General features: G+C 39.2%; 2 protein-coding genes across 15 annotated transcripts in view; both read left to right on the top strand.

The window, feature by feature from the left end:
- Nucleotides 1-1,914, top strand: part of huwe1 (HECT, UBA and WWE domain containing E3 ubiquitin protein ligase 1) — a 44,257-nt gene extending 42,343 nt beyond the window's left edge. For all 10 annotated transcript variants that reach the window (XM_047807303.1, XM_047807302.1, XM_047807306.1 and 7 more), the window contains 4 exons: nucleotides 97-214; nucleotides 345-526; nucleotides 716-906; nucleotides 1,052-1,914. In XM_047807303.1, the coding sequence (XP_047663259.1) occupies nucleotides 97-214; nucleotides 345-526; nucleotides 716-906; nucleotides 1,052-1,154 (594 nt within the window). In that variant the 3' untranslated portion in view covers nucleotides 1,155-1,914. The remainder of the gene's footprint in view (nucleotides 1-96; nucleotides 215-344; nucleotides 527-715; nucleotides 907-1,051) is intronic.
- Nucleotides 1,915-8,908: 6,994 nt separating this feature from the next.
- l1cama (L1 cell adhesion molecule, paralog a) overlaps nucleotides 8,909-17,197 on the top strand; it is a 55,715-nt gene continuing 47,426 nt past the window's right edge. For all 5 annotated transcript variants that reach the window (XM_047806808.1, XM_027170429.2, XM_047806810.1 and 2 more), the window contains exon 1: nucleotides 8,909-9,093. The gene's annotated coding sequence lies outside the window, so the exon portion shown is untranslated. The remainder of the gene's footprint in view (nucleotides 9,094-17,197) is intronic.

A 17,197-nucleotide genomic window follows, 5' to 3' on the forward strand; every position in this document is an offset into this window, starting at 1 on the left:
TGCTTGTATAAGTGTTTAAATGGTGATTATAAACATAAACACACACATACACCCCACTAGATGGGAAGACATCGATTCCTTTCCGTTCTTTTATAGGTGCAGGAGTTTGGCGTGTGTGAAGTTAGGGATCTAAAGCCCAACGGGGCCAATATTCTGGTGACAGAAGAGAACAAGAAGGAGTATGTGCACCTGGTCTGCCAGATGAAGATGACTGGTGAGTGAGCTTTACATCCACAACTCTGGTGTCAGCACATTCTGCAGGTTTTCAGCAAATCAGGAAGCGCAGACCTGTGTAACGTGTGCGGAAGTTGTAACCTTGTCGTTTTCTCTTGTCCTGGCTGAAGGTGCAATTCGTAAACAGCTGGCAGCTTTTTTGGAGGGCTTCTACGAGATCATCCCCAAGAGGCTCATCTCAATCTTCACAGAGCAGGAACTGGAGCTGCTCATCTCAGGTCTACCGAACATCGACATTGATGATCTTAAGGCCAATACTGAATACCACAAGTACCAGTCCAGCTCTATCCAAGTAGGTCCATACACAGGGTTTAAAATTATCCAGCTTGTAGAGTTTTTAAATGCATTTACTTCAGAGTCAAATGTTTGAACAAATTATAGTGCAAGAGGCAAATAATTACAGAATGAATAAATAAATGTTAATATACACAGATGGACTGTTTATGATTTGAAAAACATTTTTAAACATTTGCGTGTTCAGATCCAGTGGTTCTGGCGTGCACTGCGCTCCTTCGACCAGGCAGACCGTGCCAAGTTTCTGCAGTTTGTCACCGGCACATCTAAAGTGCCTCTGCAGGGCTTTGCTGCACTGGAGGGCATGAACGGCATCCAGAAGTTTCAGATTCACCGCGATGACCGCTCCACTGACCGCCTTCCGTCTGCACACACTTGGTAAGCTCAAAAAATAATATCTACCATACAGACCCTTAATGAACAAAAGCTAAGGCTCTCAAATACCTTAAAATGAATCACTGAGATGAAGTTAATGATTTTGTTAATGGCTTTGTTGTCTGTCTGTCTTTATTTCTCTCTCCAGCTTTAACCAGCTGGATCTCCCAGCCTACGAGAGCTACGAGAAGTTGAGACACATGCTGCTGCTGGCCATTCAGGAATGCTCAGAGGGCTTCGGACTGGCCTAAGAACTTTCTTCGATCCGCACATGCGCGCACACACCCGACACTGATTTAGACTCACATAACGTTAACTTATGACACACACACAAACATATTCACCCTATTGTAGAGATGGCCAAGACCAACTTTCTAATCCATGTTAAAGGACGATTGAGCGAGCGAGACAGACATATTGACCTTGCCTACTACACACAAAGCCTCTCATTGACACACAGAACTGTATTTTTGCTATTTTTGTGTGTCTCCCATCCCAATTAAAATGCTGGCCTGAAAGCCGGACCGGAGAATTTACGTGGACTAATACAGACATTTTCCCATTTAGTTTGTTTTCTGTTAAAAAAAAAAAAAAAAAAGTTTGGGAGTTTATGTTTAATCATTTTTGTTCCTCTATGGCTGTTAAAATAAGAAGGTTGCTTGTTTGTGTGAAAAAGAATGGCTATAAAATTTCAGGGTGGGATTGAGACGATTGTCCTCTGTTGCTAATGTGTGACCTCACTAGCTTTGAAAATGGGGAGCTGAGGGCAGCTCAGGGGAGGGGGGGGTTGATGGAGTTTAGAGTTTTGATGAACTTGCAAAAATGCAGGGACTTTTCAAATGGTGACATTTTTAGGCAAATTTTGTGGTCTTTTTGGAAAGGATCGCGCAGAGATTAGAGAAAGTGAAGGACTGATAAGAACCACAGGCCTTCTGACTTGTGGTTATGAGACTGCTGAAACAGCAGGTGAACAGAGAATAAATTGCTACATAAATAAATGCATAAAATTGATCTCATTGTGTCTACTAAAATTGTTTCAACTAATTGTTTTGACTGCACCACACGTTATATCATTTGTTACAGGTAAGAGCGTACTCGATCCAAATGTCTTTGTACAGCACATTTATCAGTAGACATCAGGTACAGATACTCGGTTTAAGTGTTTTGTACAGAAAGTGTTTAGATCTAAACAATTTACTCAAAGATCTTCAGGTTGCAGAGCTGACCAGCAGATCTTTATGCTGTCACTGTGCTCGATTTATACATGCATAGAAATGTGTGCTCTGTGACATCATCCCTGCCCTGTGGGTTGCCGATGATCCGTGAAGCAATGGAATAGTGAGGTCAAGCACACATTACACTCCAACACAGCAGCCGAACCGTTAATCATGCTTAATGCATTTTCAGGTTATTAAGACGATTTAGTTAATTGATTTTCATCAGTAAATCCTTTCGCTCCACCCAGTCTGGTATGGCGGCGTCCCTGTGATCTTGTTCTCGTTCCCTCTTCACTTGGGTGTGTCTCGTTATGATCTGGTGAGTGGTGACTCCTGGCCAATTTGGCGCCACACTTATGTTCGGCCACTGCTGTTGACAGAATGGTTCATGAGCAGGCTGACCACAGCTTTCCTCCTCCTTATTTCTCTTGAATTCATACTTAAAGCAGACAGCATGGCTCCAGTAAGCCGCCTGTCTCCTGGCTCTAAGCCTCCAATTAAATTCAAGGTGAGAGGAGGAGTTTATTGAAGCTTGGCATAAATGTTTTCCCCAAGTAATATCATTAGGGGTTCAGTTTTATTGAAAAGCTAAATTTATCTCAATCCCTTTGTGACTTACCTGTGTTCATCTCTCTGTAGATCATATTAACTTTTTTTTTTGCCCTCCCTCTGAGTTTAATCAAATTCGCTGCTGTTGCCTTACGTGGGGAATGAAAAATGTTTGTCTTCTCTTAAAGCTGTAGTTTCAAAACGCTTTTGTGACGTTTTGCTATGCAGTAGAACTGGCTAATGTCAGGCTTTCAGACATTTAGGCTTCTGTTGACATTTTCTCCTGAATTGGAAATGAGTTTCACCCTCATTGAGAACAACCTGATCAATCCTGCCTCATCTCTTCAAAGGCAATCTCTGATGCATACATGCTTTCAACAGTGAAGCTCACAATTTCACTTTTAAAGGGAAAAATACACCTTGAATATCTATGTGACCTTGGGGTGAAAGCATCTTATGATTAATGTGGAAAGGTTTATCTACGTTACCCACCTTGCCATATATTCACCTGCTCGTAGTGATGCTGTTGTAAACTAATCCTTGCTTCTTCTCTTCTACTCATTTAGCCTTCAGCATAGTCACGTCCTCATCAGCATGCACTGCTCAAAAATCTGCTTTTAAACATTGAAATTTTTAACGTAAGTCCCAACGTCGGTCGCGATCACCTCTCAGGCTGTTAACTAGCTGCGCCAACTCTCAGCGTAATACTTAACACCACCTTGTGTTGCAATGCCGAGAGAGGGATCGTGGGTAAACATGGCATGCAGAGACACATTTGGTCCCTCTAGCAAACTACACTTTGTGCTGTGCCTCAGATCAGAGCCCTGATCGGTTGTGACAACTTTACACAGCTGTATCATATAACTGCATTGTATTATAGATCTCTGAATCCAAGGTTTGTCTCGTGCTACTAATATATTAGATTTCCTATTAATAATTTGTACATCGTTAGAAAATAGTTATGGAAAATCATTATAATATAAACATATGCAATGTGCGAATAAGGAAAAAGTAAAGGTTTTCCTTGAAGTCTAAATAATTACAGTCTGCACCTGCCTCCATGGGCTGTTAAGGATTTGCATATTTATTAACACATTATTTCTGTTAGGAAGCGTGGTGTAGATGCTTTACATCAAACCTGTAGAATTTAAATCTGCTGCATTTAAAATCTATGTTTAGCCAGGAGAAATATAAAATATCTTGTATACAAGTTTGGCACCTGAGACAGATGCCTCTCAGACTGCACTGAACGCTCTTCACCAGTAGGGGGAGAGCTTCTGTTTGAGTCAGGCTGTATTCAGCATGCTGCATTATCACTTATCGCTTCATCACGTCAAAGTATTTGGTCTTAAAGTGTCTTGCTAATTGTACAAAGTCCATCCAAGGTTGTGTAAGCTCTGTTAACTCTTCTTCATCTATTATATAATGCAGATTCGAGTGATCTCTTCTAGGTCCGCTCAATAATTATTGACTTGTTTATTATAAATAATGCAAATACAGCCAGATTGTCGAGGAACTGTATCACTGATGGAAAAGGTGGAGCGAGTGTGAAGTCAGTAAGAAAGAGAGACACGGAGAGATGGTGAGGTTGAAAAGGAAGTAAAGCTCCTTATTCATTAATGAGGAAATGTTTCTGAGAAGGGGCAATAAAGCTTGGTATAAAACCGGTGTGTTTATGGTGCACTGAATATAAATCAGGAGCGTTAACTTTCCTGATGAGGGAAATGGTGAGGCTTATAGAGCAGTGCTGCAAGAGGAGTTCATTAGTCTAATAGCCTTCATCATTTTAATTGCCTTCATAGAGATATTTATACTGGGCAGCGACAGTTCAATATTTCATGGAGTATTGAAACATTTTTTCTTTGTGTGTGTGTGTGTGCGTGCAGTTTTTAGTGAACTTCAGTAGATAGTCTTGTTTACATCTACATTGGGTGTGTTTTTAGTTCATGGGCAAATTCCACTAAAGAGGTTAACACACAAAATGGTGTAATATGTAAAATAATAATAATAACCATTAAAAAAAACCCTGCAACACATTAGTTCCTGTAAGTCAGTTGTTAAGACATGTACTAGCATGTACTAGTACAACAGCTGGATTTGCAGCAAAGTGTATGGAAAATTATGCCAACGGGTTGAAAAGAAATGATTATTTTTAGTGCATTTATTTCTGCATTTTTTTTTTGCATCAACATTAATTATGTAAGTATTCCAGTTTTATCCACCGATGTATGCAGTTGCATACTGCATGAGAAATGATCTCGACATTTTGAATTGATACATGTTTAAGTCATAGAGTATGTCGATGTCCTGATAATCTTTACCAGTGTGTTAGTACATTAACTACCAAAAACATGTCCTAACATACTGTATAGGTGGTAGATATTGATGCAATCTGTAAGAGTCACGTCATAGTTAAGGTTTTTCATTAAGCTTTTCATTACTTGATGATTAGTTCATGCCTTTTCTCATCGTTTGTTAGATCTTTTAACGAACGTGACTTCCGATTAGATGTCGTGAGGAACAAAGGAGCTGATGTGCAAATTGACACATTTTAGAAAAGTATATTAAAGATTAATGAAACTAATGTATGATAATATTCATACAGAATCATCAGCAGTGACAAGACAAGCTAGAAGAGCAGGCCATTAGGAGAACATGATTAAGCTGCAGAGCTGAAGTAATGTATTGTGGAACAAATTTAATCCCATTATTTCCTGTCTCCAAAACCTTTATATAGTCGATGATCCTTCTGTATGTTCAGCCGACGGACTGATATTTTTATCTGTGGTATGTGCTCGGTTCACACGGACATTAATCAGCAGTTTCTTGGGCTCTGAGTTCTGAGTTCAGATCATCGCCGTGGAGTCTTAATAAAGTCGAAAATAATAAATTAGCTTGGCATGCAGATGAATCCAAGCCTTGAAAGAGCTCTACAAACCATTTCTGTTATGTTTCTCTTTCTCTATGTCTGTCTCTCCTCTTCTTTTTCATTACGCAGTGCTCGATCCTGTGCTGGTGAACGATTATATGAAGCCTCAAGAGACCCACACTAACATCACACCCTGTCCTACTTTGTGTAGTGAAGACTCTGCTCTACTACAGACAGAACAAAATCTGATTTTGTGTGTGTGTGTGTGTGTGTGTGTGTGTGTGTGTGTGTGTGTGTGTGTGAGAGAGAGAGAGAGAGAGAGAGAGAGAGAGAGAGAGAGAGAGAGAGAGTAACCCTGTATAACCCCAAAAGCTCACTGTCTGTTGCTGTGAAACTCCCACAGACAACAGGAAGACATAAATCTGCTGGGTCTGCTGTTTCTCATGCATGGCTAACTTGTTTGTTACTGCTCTCACCATGCTTAATGATTTTAATATAATTAATTAAAACCAAAACTGGTCATCTGGTCAGTCAGACTGGGGTCTGTGTGTAATTGAGAGATAATGACTGCAGCTGAGCTGAGCAAAGCCTCAGACCTCATTCCATCACAATCTTGACATTGCTTCATCGTAAAACAGTGAAGGCACTTAAAAAGCCTGTCTGGTCTTAGTTTTTGAAAAGTTACTGAGCGTACTTTTTCAAAGGGCTTTGTTACCTAATATCTGGATGTGATCTGCCAGAAGTGGTTGAATCATGCAGCTCTTGAGGGAGATAACCTAATTTTACTACTGGCAAAACCTCTTGCTTGATTTCTGAAGAATAAATACATCCAGTTCTGTAGGAGAGAATTAAAAAAGTATATGTTTTAATTTATTTTCATTTGTATTACATTTTTATTGCTTTATTTTTTAGATTGAATATTATTTGTAGTAACATTTTGCTTTCTTTTTTATCTTGCATTACATCTTATTTTATTTTATTTTATGATTTCAACATGAATTAATTCTTCCTTTAGTGGGAATTTCTTATATGCTTCTTACGTCTTCAGAGGGAGGAGCTGGCTGAGGAATCAAAGAAGGGAAGCGGATGAATGAACAAACGAACGAATGAATGAATGAATGAATGAATACTCATTGAAAGAAACAAGAGGCAAGACCTGGGACTCAAACTCACAACCTTAGAAATCAACGGTTCTTTCCTGCTTCCAGAGACAACTGAATAAAACATTTTACACTCCATTTAGAACATTTACCATCTAAACTCAGTCTGAGGTGACGTCTCTGTGGATCTTGTTTGTCCAGTGCACCATACTAGTGCTGAATATGATGAAGCAGGAGTGCTTCGTTAGCTGTATGTAGTGTCTGAATCACAGTTACTTTTATTTCAATTACTCAGTGCGGTAATTATATTTGTTAGCTGGACATCATCCATACGCTGGACATCGTCCATACACCAGTGCTTAATGCCTTGGGGAGAATTTGCATAGCCATTGCTGCTTTTCTTAAGCTAGTATATTAGCTCATGAAACCTGTGTAGCATCATCTGTTTCAAGATAAAGTAGAAGCTACATTTTCAGAGAGTGGGGGCTTGATTAATTGTTTATAACAGTTTATAATCATACCCTCCAGTGTCACCCAAATGAGGATGAGGTTCACTTTTGAGTCTGGTTCCTCTCAAGGTTTCTTCCTCTTCCATCTAAGGGAGTTTTTCCTCATCACAGTCATCACAGTCACCTCAGACTTGTTCATTGGGGATAAATACAAACACATTTAAATAGAAGTCTAATTTAAATCTTGATCTTTTGTATATTAATCTTTGTATAATAAACTTTTTTTTTTTTTACTATATTTCTTATGTTCTGTAAAGCTGCTTTGATACAACTCAAAATAAAATAAAATTGAACTGAATTGAATCAAATAGAATTAAACTGAATTGAGTGTTGACCTGAATAGGCTACTTTATTACGTAGACATAACAAATAGAGAGCTTTCTCGTTACACTCCTAGTACTCGAGTGCTGATTGTTCTCTCTGCTAAACAATGTCAGCTTTAAGCCAGGACTACGGTTTGCTTCTCATAAATAACAAACAAACAAACAAAAAAATAATAATAAAAAACAAGGAAGAAGGAAAAATATTGTTACTTGGCTCTAGGACTCTAACTCATTTGACTATAAATGTGACTAGTTTTCGTTAACATTATTTACTGTTGCTCTCCTTTCTGTCTCCCACTTCCGAAACAGGAGTCATATTCAATACAAGGTTTTCATCTCCTCCATAGAACAATTTGGTTTTGATTGTCTGAGGTTACACCTATGGCTGCCTTTGCAAATGGTTTATTCAAATTAGATGTGATTTGCATAGGTTTTTGTTGTTCCGCCTCACTTCACAGGGCTTAGAGGTATAGCACAAAAACATTACCTAAACTAAAACCAGGCAAACGGAAAGCTGGGATTTGTGTGTGTGTGTGTGTGTGTGTGTGTGTGTGTGTGTGTGTTTAACAGCAGGTGGTCTGGCCTGATTCTGGCCCCCTGAGATGGCGGGATTCAGGTTGGAGTTGAACAGAGATCAACGAGAGACAATCTGGAGATGATACAAAGAGATCAGCTCCGTAAATGTCGATTCACTGACGTGCAGCTTGAACTTTGCTTCAGACATCCACTGCCACTGCTCTGTGTCTCTCTGTCTCATAATCTGATCATCAACAGCGTTTGCATACTGTAGCTTGGGTATTTACAGCAGGAAAGCTTTGTGAACTGGGAAATGATTCAGTTTACTCATTATATTTCTGCTTCACTCCTAGTCACCTATTTAAGAGTTCTTCCCAAATACACTGAATTATTTCTTCCATAAGGAGAAAGATTTCTTGTCCCTTGTCAGTTTTTGCCTTTTTCGCTCTTCTCTTCTCTTCTCTTCTCTTCTCTTCTCTTCTCTTCTCTTCTCTTCTCTTCTCTTCTCTTCTCTTCTCTTCTCTCCTCTCCTCTCCTCTCCTCTCCTCTCTATCCATCAGGACTAATTCCTCGTCCTCCCTTCCACTGCCAAAGAGAGTTAGAGAAGAACATCAAACGTTTCCAGCACAGCCCTGCAGATGTGGCATAATTATGCACTAATTAGCAAAGCCCATATCCGACGTCTATCTTTATAGTGCTACGGCTTTCTGCTGCAAAGCCTTCATGCCTCATGTCATCTCTCCTTTTGATTGGATTTCCTCTTCATCGGCCAGTATGGAGCAGAGCAATGATAGAGCGGAGACAATAAAGGAATGGTCCAAAAGCAGTAAGGAGAATGAAGAAGGGAGGGGATGAGGGTGGTAGGGAGAGGCAGGGAGCTGGAGAGAAAGGGTGATGTCACCTCCAGCCAGCAGCGAATCAGACGCAGGGAGGGAGAGAACGAGCGAGTCTGAGAGGGTGTGTGTGTGTGTGTGAGTGTGTGAGAGTGTGGTTTTTTTCTAGCACTGCAGCATCAGAACACACAGGCCACCATCAATTTTTTAGAGAAGAAGAAGCTCAAGACCTCACCTCAAGAAAGAGAGGGAAAATATCAAATAAGGAAGGAAGGTAAGAGGAGCGTTTTTCCTGAAAGCTGTAGAATTTTGAGTGATAGAATTTTATATACTGCATGGAGATCAAGGGTACAGTATGTTACGTGTGTGTCATGACAACTCGTTTAGAATTGTACTGAAAAATCACTTATCAGCTATAAGCGCACACACTTAGTGGTAATACAGATGGCTGTGTGTTTAGATTTCCAAGGCAAATGCTTAATTTAGAATTTGCATGTCATGTGGATAATTAAGTCTTCCCACGGTATCAAAAGCAGCTGATGTGTTGTCACTGAAAGAACAGTGAACTTTTGAAAATAGTCTTTTTTAAAAAAACAAAACAAAAAAAACAACAACAAATAAAATAAACTTGGATCATTTTCCTGAACATAGGTCTCATGTAATGCATGCATGCAACAGGGTTCATTATTAAATAACAGCTGTTTTGGATGCAACGGATACATCTCTAATACTCTCATTATGTGTGACTTAATAATTAAAAATAACACTAACCATTGACTCAACAACTAAACGATTCCTTCTTGAACACTATTTCCTTCATTGTTATTTTTGGACCTGATCGGTCTCATATATACAGTATATATATATATATATTATAGGCTTTGGACTGCTTCTTTCTATCTGTCTGTTCATTTATCAGTCTCCCTCCTCCTATTCCACCCTCCTACTCTCTTGCTAATTGTGTTAACCATCGATAATGATTGCTCCACTCTCTCGTGGCATCCTGGTTGTTGGTCTCGACTCACTCGAGCTCCTGTCTGCTGCAGCCGCTGTGTAGGTCCAGGGTGTGTGCACTAAAGCAAACAGTAGCAAACTAAATACAGTTTTATTTATATTATGGCCTCTGTATAAATAGTAGATATCCAAGAGAGATAGATATAATGGTGCATCAGGTTTGGCATTTGTTCATTCATTCATTCGTTCATCCTTTCTTCCTTTTATTCATTCATTCATTCATTCATTCATTCATTCATTCATTCATTCATTCATTCATTCATTGCCTTATTTCTAGAGGTGCTTATTTCCATGTCAGTCACCTGGCAGAGCTCCAGTGTGTAAGATCCAGGGTGGGTCTTATATAGAAAGCTCAGGTTGCTAATAATGCACACTGTAAAATAAGATACGGATATGGCGCATTGTGTTGTTATTTCTGAGCTCACAGCTTGTTTGATGTAATGGACACAAGCTAAGAAATTCCTGTTGCATTCTATGTAGCCTGACAAAAATACATGTACATCATCCTGTAATCAATACGGCTTATTACAGACTAAGGATATGTTTGGAGGCTTGCACGGCGCTGCACGTAAGCAGTCTTTTAGTTTATTTTTCAAAGATTTTTACCGTCACTCCACCTGCAGGATGAAAGCATTGTCTTGTTGTGAGGCAAAATATGATCTGTCCTCCGAGCAATCGGCTTTAATTGAGCCGTGGGCCAAACAGACGGTAAAAGAGGCAGGGTGGGGTCACGTTTGACAAGCAAGGCCACTCCTCAGGCTGGTAATATATGCGCACTTAAATTCATCGTCTGACGAGTGTGAATGGTTCAAATAGATCCCAGCAATGGGGAAAGAGAAAAAAAAAAGACCAGATTTAGCGTCGCTATCGTGTGCAGAGTGGCAGAAAACAGTGTTTCAGTGAAGTGAGAGCATCTGCTCTCAATCTGTCAGTTCCAGAGGAATTTGAGGTAGACGTGGCATAGCACAAGAGCCTCCAGAGCAGCCACCTGTTATTACCAGAGGGCCACCATAACCATGCATGCACCAATACTCCCACACACACACACACACACACACACACACACACACACACACACACACACACACACACACACACACACACACACACACACACACACACACACACACACTCTCATGCACACACACAGAGGAGAAAAAAAATCCAATCCAGCATCATGCTTAATTTATCCATGCCCAGGGAGGAGATATTGCTACTGCAGCTAGTACTGAGACTCTAGCAGATGCATTTGTAATAGTAGTGGTGTGAATTACACTGGGCACATGGGAGCGAGAGGATGGTGGCCTGCAGGTGCGACACGAGGACTTGGAGGATGAACTGGAGGTGTGTATAGCGATGAAGTAAAAGCACAGGATGTGTATTCGACCCATTCTGCACATACAGACAGGAATCTTGCACTAAAAGAAGATAGGAAGCGATTGCAGGCTTAAAAGCTTGTCCGGAAGCCTTTAACCAAAGGGGAAAGGTTCAGAACAAAGGTGAAGGATTTTTCAGCCTCGTCCTAAATGTCAGTCTTAATACCCATGCATTAGTATAAGTAGCAAGCATCACTCAAGCTTTCAGTGCACACTTTTCCCTCTTAATGTCTTTTCTGCCACATGTATCGCTATTTATTTATTTATTTATTTATTACTTTCTTATTTGGCATTCGATCACAATCAAACTAATGGCGTTTTTGAGAATGAACCGCACAGACAAAAGCCATGAAAAGGAAACCGATCCATCAAGAACGTCCATAACGCAGGAAGTCTTAAAAACCCAGGCCAAATATGCAAATTAAATTAATTGAATTGACGTTCATTTCCAATCTGTCACAGGGTCTAAATTCACTGAAAGCTAAAAGAGCAATTTGGCTGCGACTCAAAATGAGTCAGTTTTCTAAACCTCAATGTACTGTAACTCGGGTCCAAGAGACTTTTTCTGTAGACTGATAAACAATTTGTCTGTGCTGAGTTCTCACTTTTATTTTTTTCCTGCGATCTCAGAAGTGCTGAGCTGCTAGGAACGCTGGAAGAGTAAGACCACTGGAAGGACAATAACTTTTGTTAATTAAGGAATCGTGCAAGAGGCAAATCTACAGGAAAAAAGTCAAGAAATCCTTGTGTCTATCTCCTGTGTGGTTTAATTTCCATGACTCCCATTTCCTTCCTGCACTGACTGAAATGAAATGATCTCTTTGTTCACTAAGGGCACAGTGAGTCATCCTTGTCTTCTATCTCACTATCACTCCTGTCCTTTGAATGGAGCGTTACTGGCTAAATGCTGGAATAAACTTAGCCTGAATCTCTCTGATGAACTGGAGTATTGTCATGTAATAACTGGTCTATTGAGAAGCAGTGTGTCATTATTTTTCCTGTAATAGATCAAAATTTCCCCAGCTATAAACAGAACAGTGCACATATTTTTGAAGCAGATATTTGAACCATGATTTTCACCACAGCGCTAATGGATTCTCAGTCGTTTGTTCTGATCATGTTAGGAGGTGTTGATTAATTTCTTCTGTAATTCAAATCACTTCTAATGGTTTTGTTCAAAAAGATGGTGTATCACAGACATTCCACTGGATCAAAACATATAACATTAAAAAAAATGCTAATAAAACAGCTATTTTAAAATTTATGGAAAGATTCCCCAGTGTCTTTGGGCCAGCGGTGGCTTAAATGGTTAAGGCTCGGGTTGTTGATTGGATGATCAGGGTTAAAGCCCCAGCACTACAAAGCTGACACTTTTGGGCCCTTAAGTAAGGCCCTTAACCGTCCTTGCTCCAGGGGCGCTGTATCATGGCTGACCCTATGCTCTGTCCTGAATCTCAAAATTTCGGATATGCAAAGAAAAGAATTTCACTGTGCAGTAATGTATATGTGACAAAATAAAAGCTTCTATTCTATTCTTACATTTAGAGGTAAAAGCTGTAAGTTTTTCCTCTATGGAAAATCTTATTGGAAGGAGTTTTATTTTATGGCGTTTCTATAATGTAAAAAGCCGGATTCTTATTAACTTCACGAAGGAATGGATTTCTATCTTTCTAGCAGCTATAATGGGAATGATAACAGAATCTGCCTTATTGCTCAGACAAAAAAAAAAACAATTTTCCTTTCACTGTTCCAGGAAAATGCATCCGGCTACATAACATCTGTCCCATATATAGAACTATATAGAGCTATATGAAACTTTGATATACAAATATCTGGTCTGTTGCAGAAATCAAGACTGTTGTTACATTGTGCATGGATGCGGCATGGATGCTAGCTACTGTTAGATAAACTGCTGTGAGATCTTCACAGCTGGTCAATTTTAGGATAGCAAATGTTTTCGGAACAATGACTCATCATTTTTTGTGCATATGTGTACACGACAAATTGATTCCCAAAAAAAAGAAAAGATCCAGAAGTGAACAGCTGTTGGGTTTGGGTTTGTGTTCTACTTGATTTCTGAAAATAACATGCTTCATGTTTTGCTGTATTTCTTTCTCACTTTCAAATTTCCTTTTTGTTCTGTTCTTTTTTCACTTATCTCCATTTCTGTCCTCATTGACAGACACGTTATAGCCTCATGTAGAGTTGCCGTTTTGAATGATATCGTTAATAATTCAGTGATACACAACTGATGAGCTCTAAAGACATTGTACTGTGAACAACAACTAACCTCAGAGCTCATCTATGGACAATTGGTTTCAAAAAAAGCAGTTCCCTTTTTGAGTCCACTTTTGGACAACAATATAACTGTGCTTGTTCACAGTTCAGTGCTTCGCTAGTACTCTTTCAGGTCAGGACTGAGTGTGATTCATTTATAAAGGTATATAAAAACACCAAACACACTTTGGGTTAAAACTCAGGACCCGAAGTGTAGAACTGTTTAACAGTTCATTATTTAGTACAAGGGATAACCTGGTTCATAACGGACACCTAGCATTAGTGTTAGCTCTGTTATCTTTTACTAGAATGCTAATAATTCAAATCCATTAATAATACCGTATTGTACTGTGATACATTTGGATTTGTTTGACTCACAAATATCTGGTTTGTTGCAGAAATCAAGACTGTTGTAACTTTATGCTAGCTAGTGGCAGGGCTGTCAAGTGTCACACATTGAGAGTGACAGTGACACATTTTGGTCTTTTGTCACGCTCTCCCGCCACACATCGTATTTCTCATGCAAAAAAAGTTTTTGACTATTTATCATATATTTAATAAGCCGCAGCACCCAAAATGTATCTGTCCGCACCGCTGTCTCTATGGAAACGGGCAGGAATCAAGCGCATCTCAGTTCTTTGTCGAGCCTGCCACTTATCAGCCAATCAAAAAAAGAGGCTACACAATAGCCAATCAGAAAATAGCATTATCTGCATAGGATTTAACGCAACAACCAATGGAAAAAAAAAACATTAGCGAGGGTATTTTCGATGCTCGGTTTGAACAAAACCTCATCACGAAACAGCTTGTCTCTGGACAGCTTATCTCTTGTCTCAATCGTGACCCTAAAAATGGCTTGGCTTGAACCGAACTGTTTTAAATGGGAGCAACATTACAAATGATAAAGGAGTCCAAAAAGGCAACAAACACTTAAAATGCGGTCGTTGATCCTTACTCCCCCATTATTGTTTTTAAATGTTTTTTTTTTTTCGAGGGGGGAAGAGAGAGAGAGAGAGAGAGAGAGAGAGAGAGAGAGAGAGAGAGAGAGAGAGAGAGAGAGAGAGAGAGAGAGAGAGAGAGAGAGATGTCACGCTTGCCTGTCTTCAAAACTTGAGAGCCCTGTAGTGGCATGGATCCTAGCTAGCAAGGCAAAGCTGCACTGAAATCTTCATAGCTGGTCAATTTTAGGATTTCAAAAATTCAAGTCTATCAATAATACTGTATTGAATTGTGATTGTTTTTGAAGCCTGTTTGTTCATGTGCAGGAGCTAGTAAACTGCCCACTGACGAACTGGAATCTTGAATCATGTGTATAATACAATCATAATACAAAATAGAAAAATTTACGCTAACTGTGTATGGCACATACAGTATGTAATCTGACATATTTCTATATAAAATTTTAATTGATTGATTGATTGATTGTTAATCATTGATTATGTGAATCAGATGTTTCTGTGGTTCCTCTGTTAAGTCCCGAGCTTAATGCTCAAGATCAGCTTGCCTTGGCCGGAGACTAACATCACTGTACGACTGGCAGGAAGGTTGAGGTGTGTGCTGTGTTACAGGATTGGCTGGTTGACTACACACACCTTATGAAAAGTGTGTATGGAAGTGTAGTGGTACCTGGTGCCCTGAGTGATATATTCATTACAGCTGGATTAGGAGGAGCGTGGGAGGAGATCAGCATGCTAGCTGGCAGTAATCCCTATACACACAGCTAATTTAATCTTACCTACTGCGCATTTCCAATTTTTCCAATGCAACCCACCAACCGGAGCGACGGAGCATCTCTCGGCAGGGCTCGGGGAAGTAGGGCCGCGCCAGAATGGAAGGAGAAGAGTTTGAGGAGGGCTTTCTCATTCCCAAGCATCACAGCACGGGGTCTGGGGAAATCATGATGCTCCTTATGGTGTGCGAGAGAAGAATTCACACGCTCAAGCTGTCATTTTCAAATACATCTAAATCTATAATACATTAATTCTTTTGGTGTTGGCACTCAAGTCATGAACTGATCTCATATGCCCAAGCTTTCACATCCTGTGCTTTGGGTATTTGCATAACAGTTGTGCATTGCTACAAAAAAGGTTATGTAATGCTAAAATATTCACAAACTCCTGCAGATTTCTTCTAAGCGGTGATATCACAATCCAGGGCAACTTTCTGAACATTTTCCCCATGGTTTTAAGTGTTTCTGCATATCTGTGTGCACTTTATTACTACTCTTATTCATTTGAGCTTGTTCTTGTTATGCACATCATTTCCAAGTGTGTGAGGGAAACCAGGTTGAACCGAGCCCTGCGAGGAGTCTTGTCTGTTCTGCAGCAAAAAAAAATACCTTTTTTTCAGCACTGTTGAAAGGCTTGGCCAAAAAATACCCCCCCAAAAAAACAAAAACTCTCTGCTTTACTTGAACACTTCAGGGAATCCGTATGAAATAAACAACCACCTTACTGTACAGTATGTAGTAGGCAGGACAAGATGAAACAGCGTTGAGGAAGAGATGGAGAAGAGGGAGTTGAGTAAAAAAAAAAAAAGCTACCATGTACTGGTAGCAACACAAGAGTGTGCTGAAATATGAGAGATCTGGAGTGAAAGAAAAAGAGAACGAGAGAAACATGGATGAGAAAGACAACACTAATAAGCCTAACGAGGTGACTGTGCAGTTAAGAAAGCGAATGACCCGAGGCATAAGAGGCTGGCGGCGTTTCAAAAAGGAGCAGAGGACGGGGAGCACATTAAGTAAAGAATGAGAGCTCTGAAAAGAAAAATAAATAAATAAATAAAAAATAAAAGCTTAAATATAAATAAGCAGACATATCTGTCTATAGTATATAATATTTTAAATAAGTAAATGTACATAAAATTGGGTTTATAAATATATATAAAAAAAAGTTTTGCTTTTGTTTTTATTGGGGTTTTTTTTGTTGCTACTTCTAGCCATCACTATGGTCCTTAATCATATGTAAGGTTTTTGGGTCTAGATGAAAATTAAAAAGAAGAAAAAATGAAAAGGAAGTTTCTTGTTTGCCGTTTTCAGTGTTGAACCCACACAGCTGCGGCTTCCTAACAACAACATTTCAGCTTCTCTTAAAAAAAAAAAAAAAAAAAAAAGCTGTTAAGAAGAAGGGTCAGTTTTTCATGATGCTGTTTTCTACCTTTTTTTGAGTGTCACATGAGTGAAATATTTGATCAAAATGTCAAAAATTGTTCAGCTCTAAATGCATGTTCAGTTTAAGTCTACAATTTTCTTTCAAATTTCATTTTATTATTAATGTACTGTATTATCTATCACTATATAAGACTAGAGCACATTTCCTTTTTGTTTTCGTTGAAATAATGCCAAAAAAATGATTTTGTTCGGTTTGACTGTGTTCTCGTGTGTGTGTGAGATATCGTGCGTTCTTGTTTGTGTGTGTGAAATCGTGCCTTAAGAATTAACACATGAGGTTTTACACCCCTGTTAACTCATGGGCAGAAACTTAGTTGATCAGTCAGCAAAGTCAATGTGTTTTTTTTGTTGTTTTTTAAAAGTTTACATATACATTTCAAATTTTTTTCTATATTATAATAATGAATGGAGAACATACTGCTGTAACTCTCCAAAACTTCTGTTATTATATTTGCTTTTGAATAATAAAATTATAAAGTCTCAAAAAATAAATAAATAAATAAAATAAAGAATGAGAGCTCACTGTGAGGGGGCTGGGG

The sequence above is a fragment of the Tachysurus fulvidraco genome, chromosome 23 (genome assembly GCF_022655615.1).
Source record: "Tachysurus fulvidraco isolate hzauxx_2018 chromosome 23, HZAU_PFXX_2.0, whole genome shotgun sequence".
Classification (NCBI taxonomy): Eukaryota; Metazoa; Chordata; class Actinopteri; order Siluriformes; family Bagridae; genus Tachysurus; species Tachysurus fulvidraco.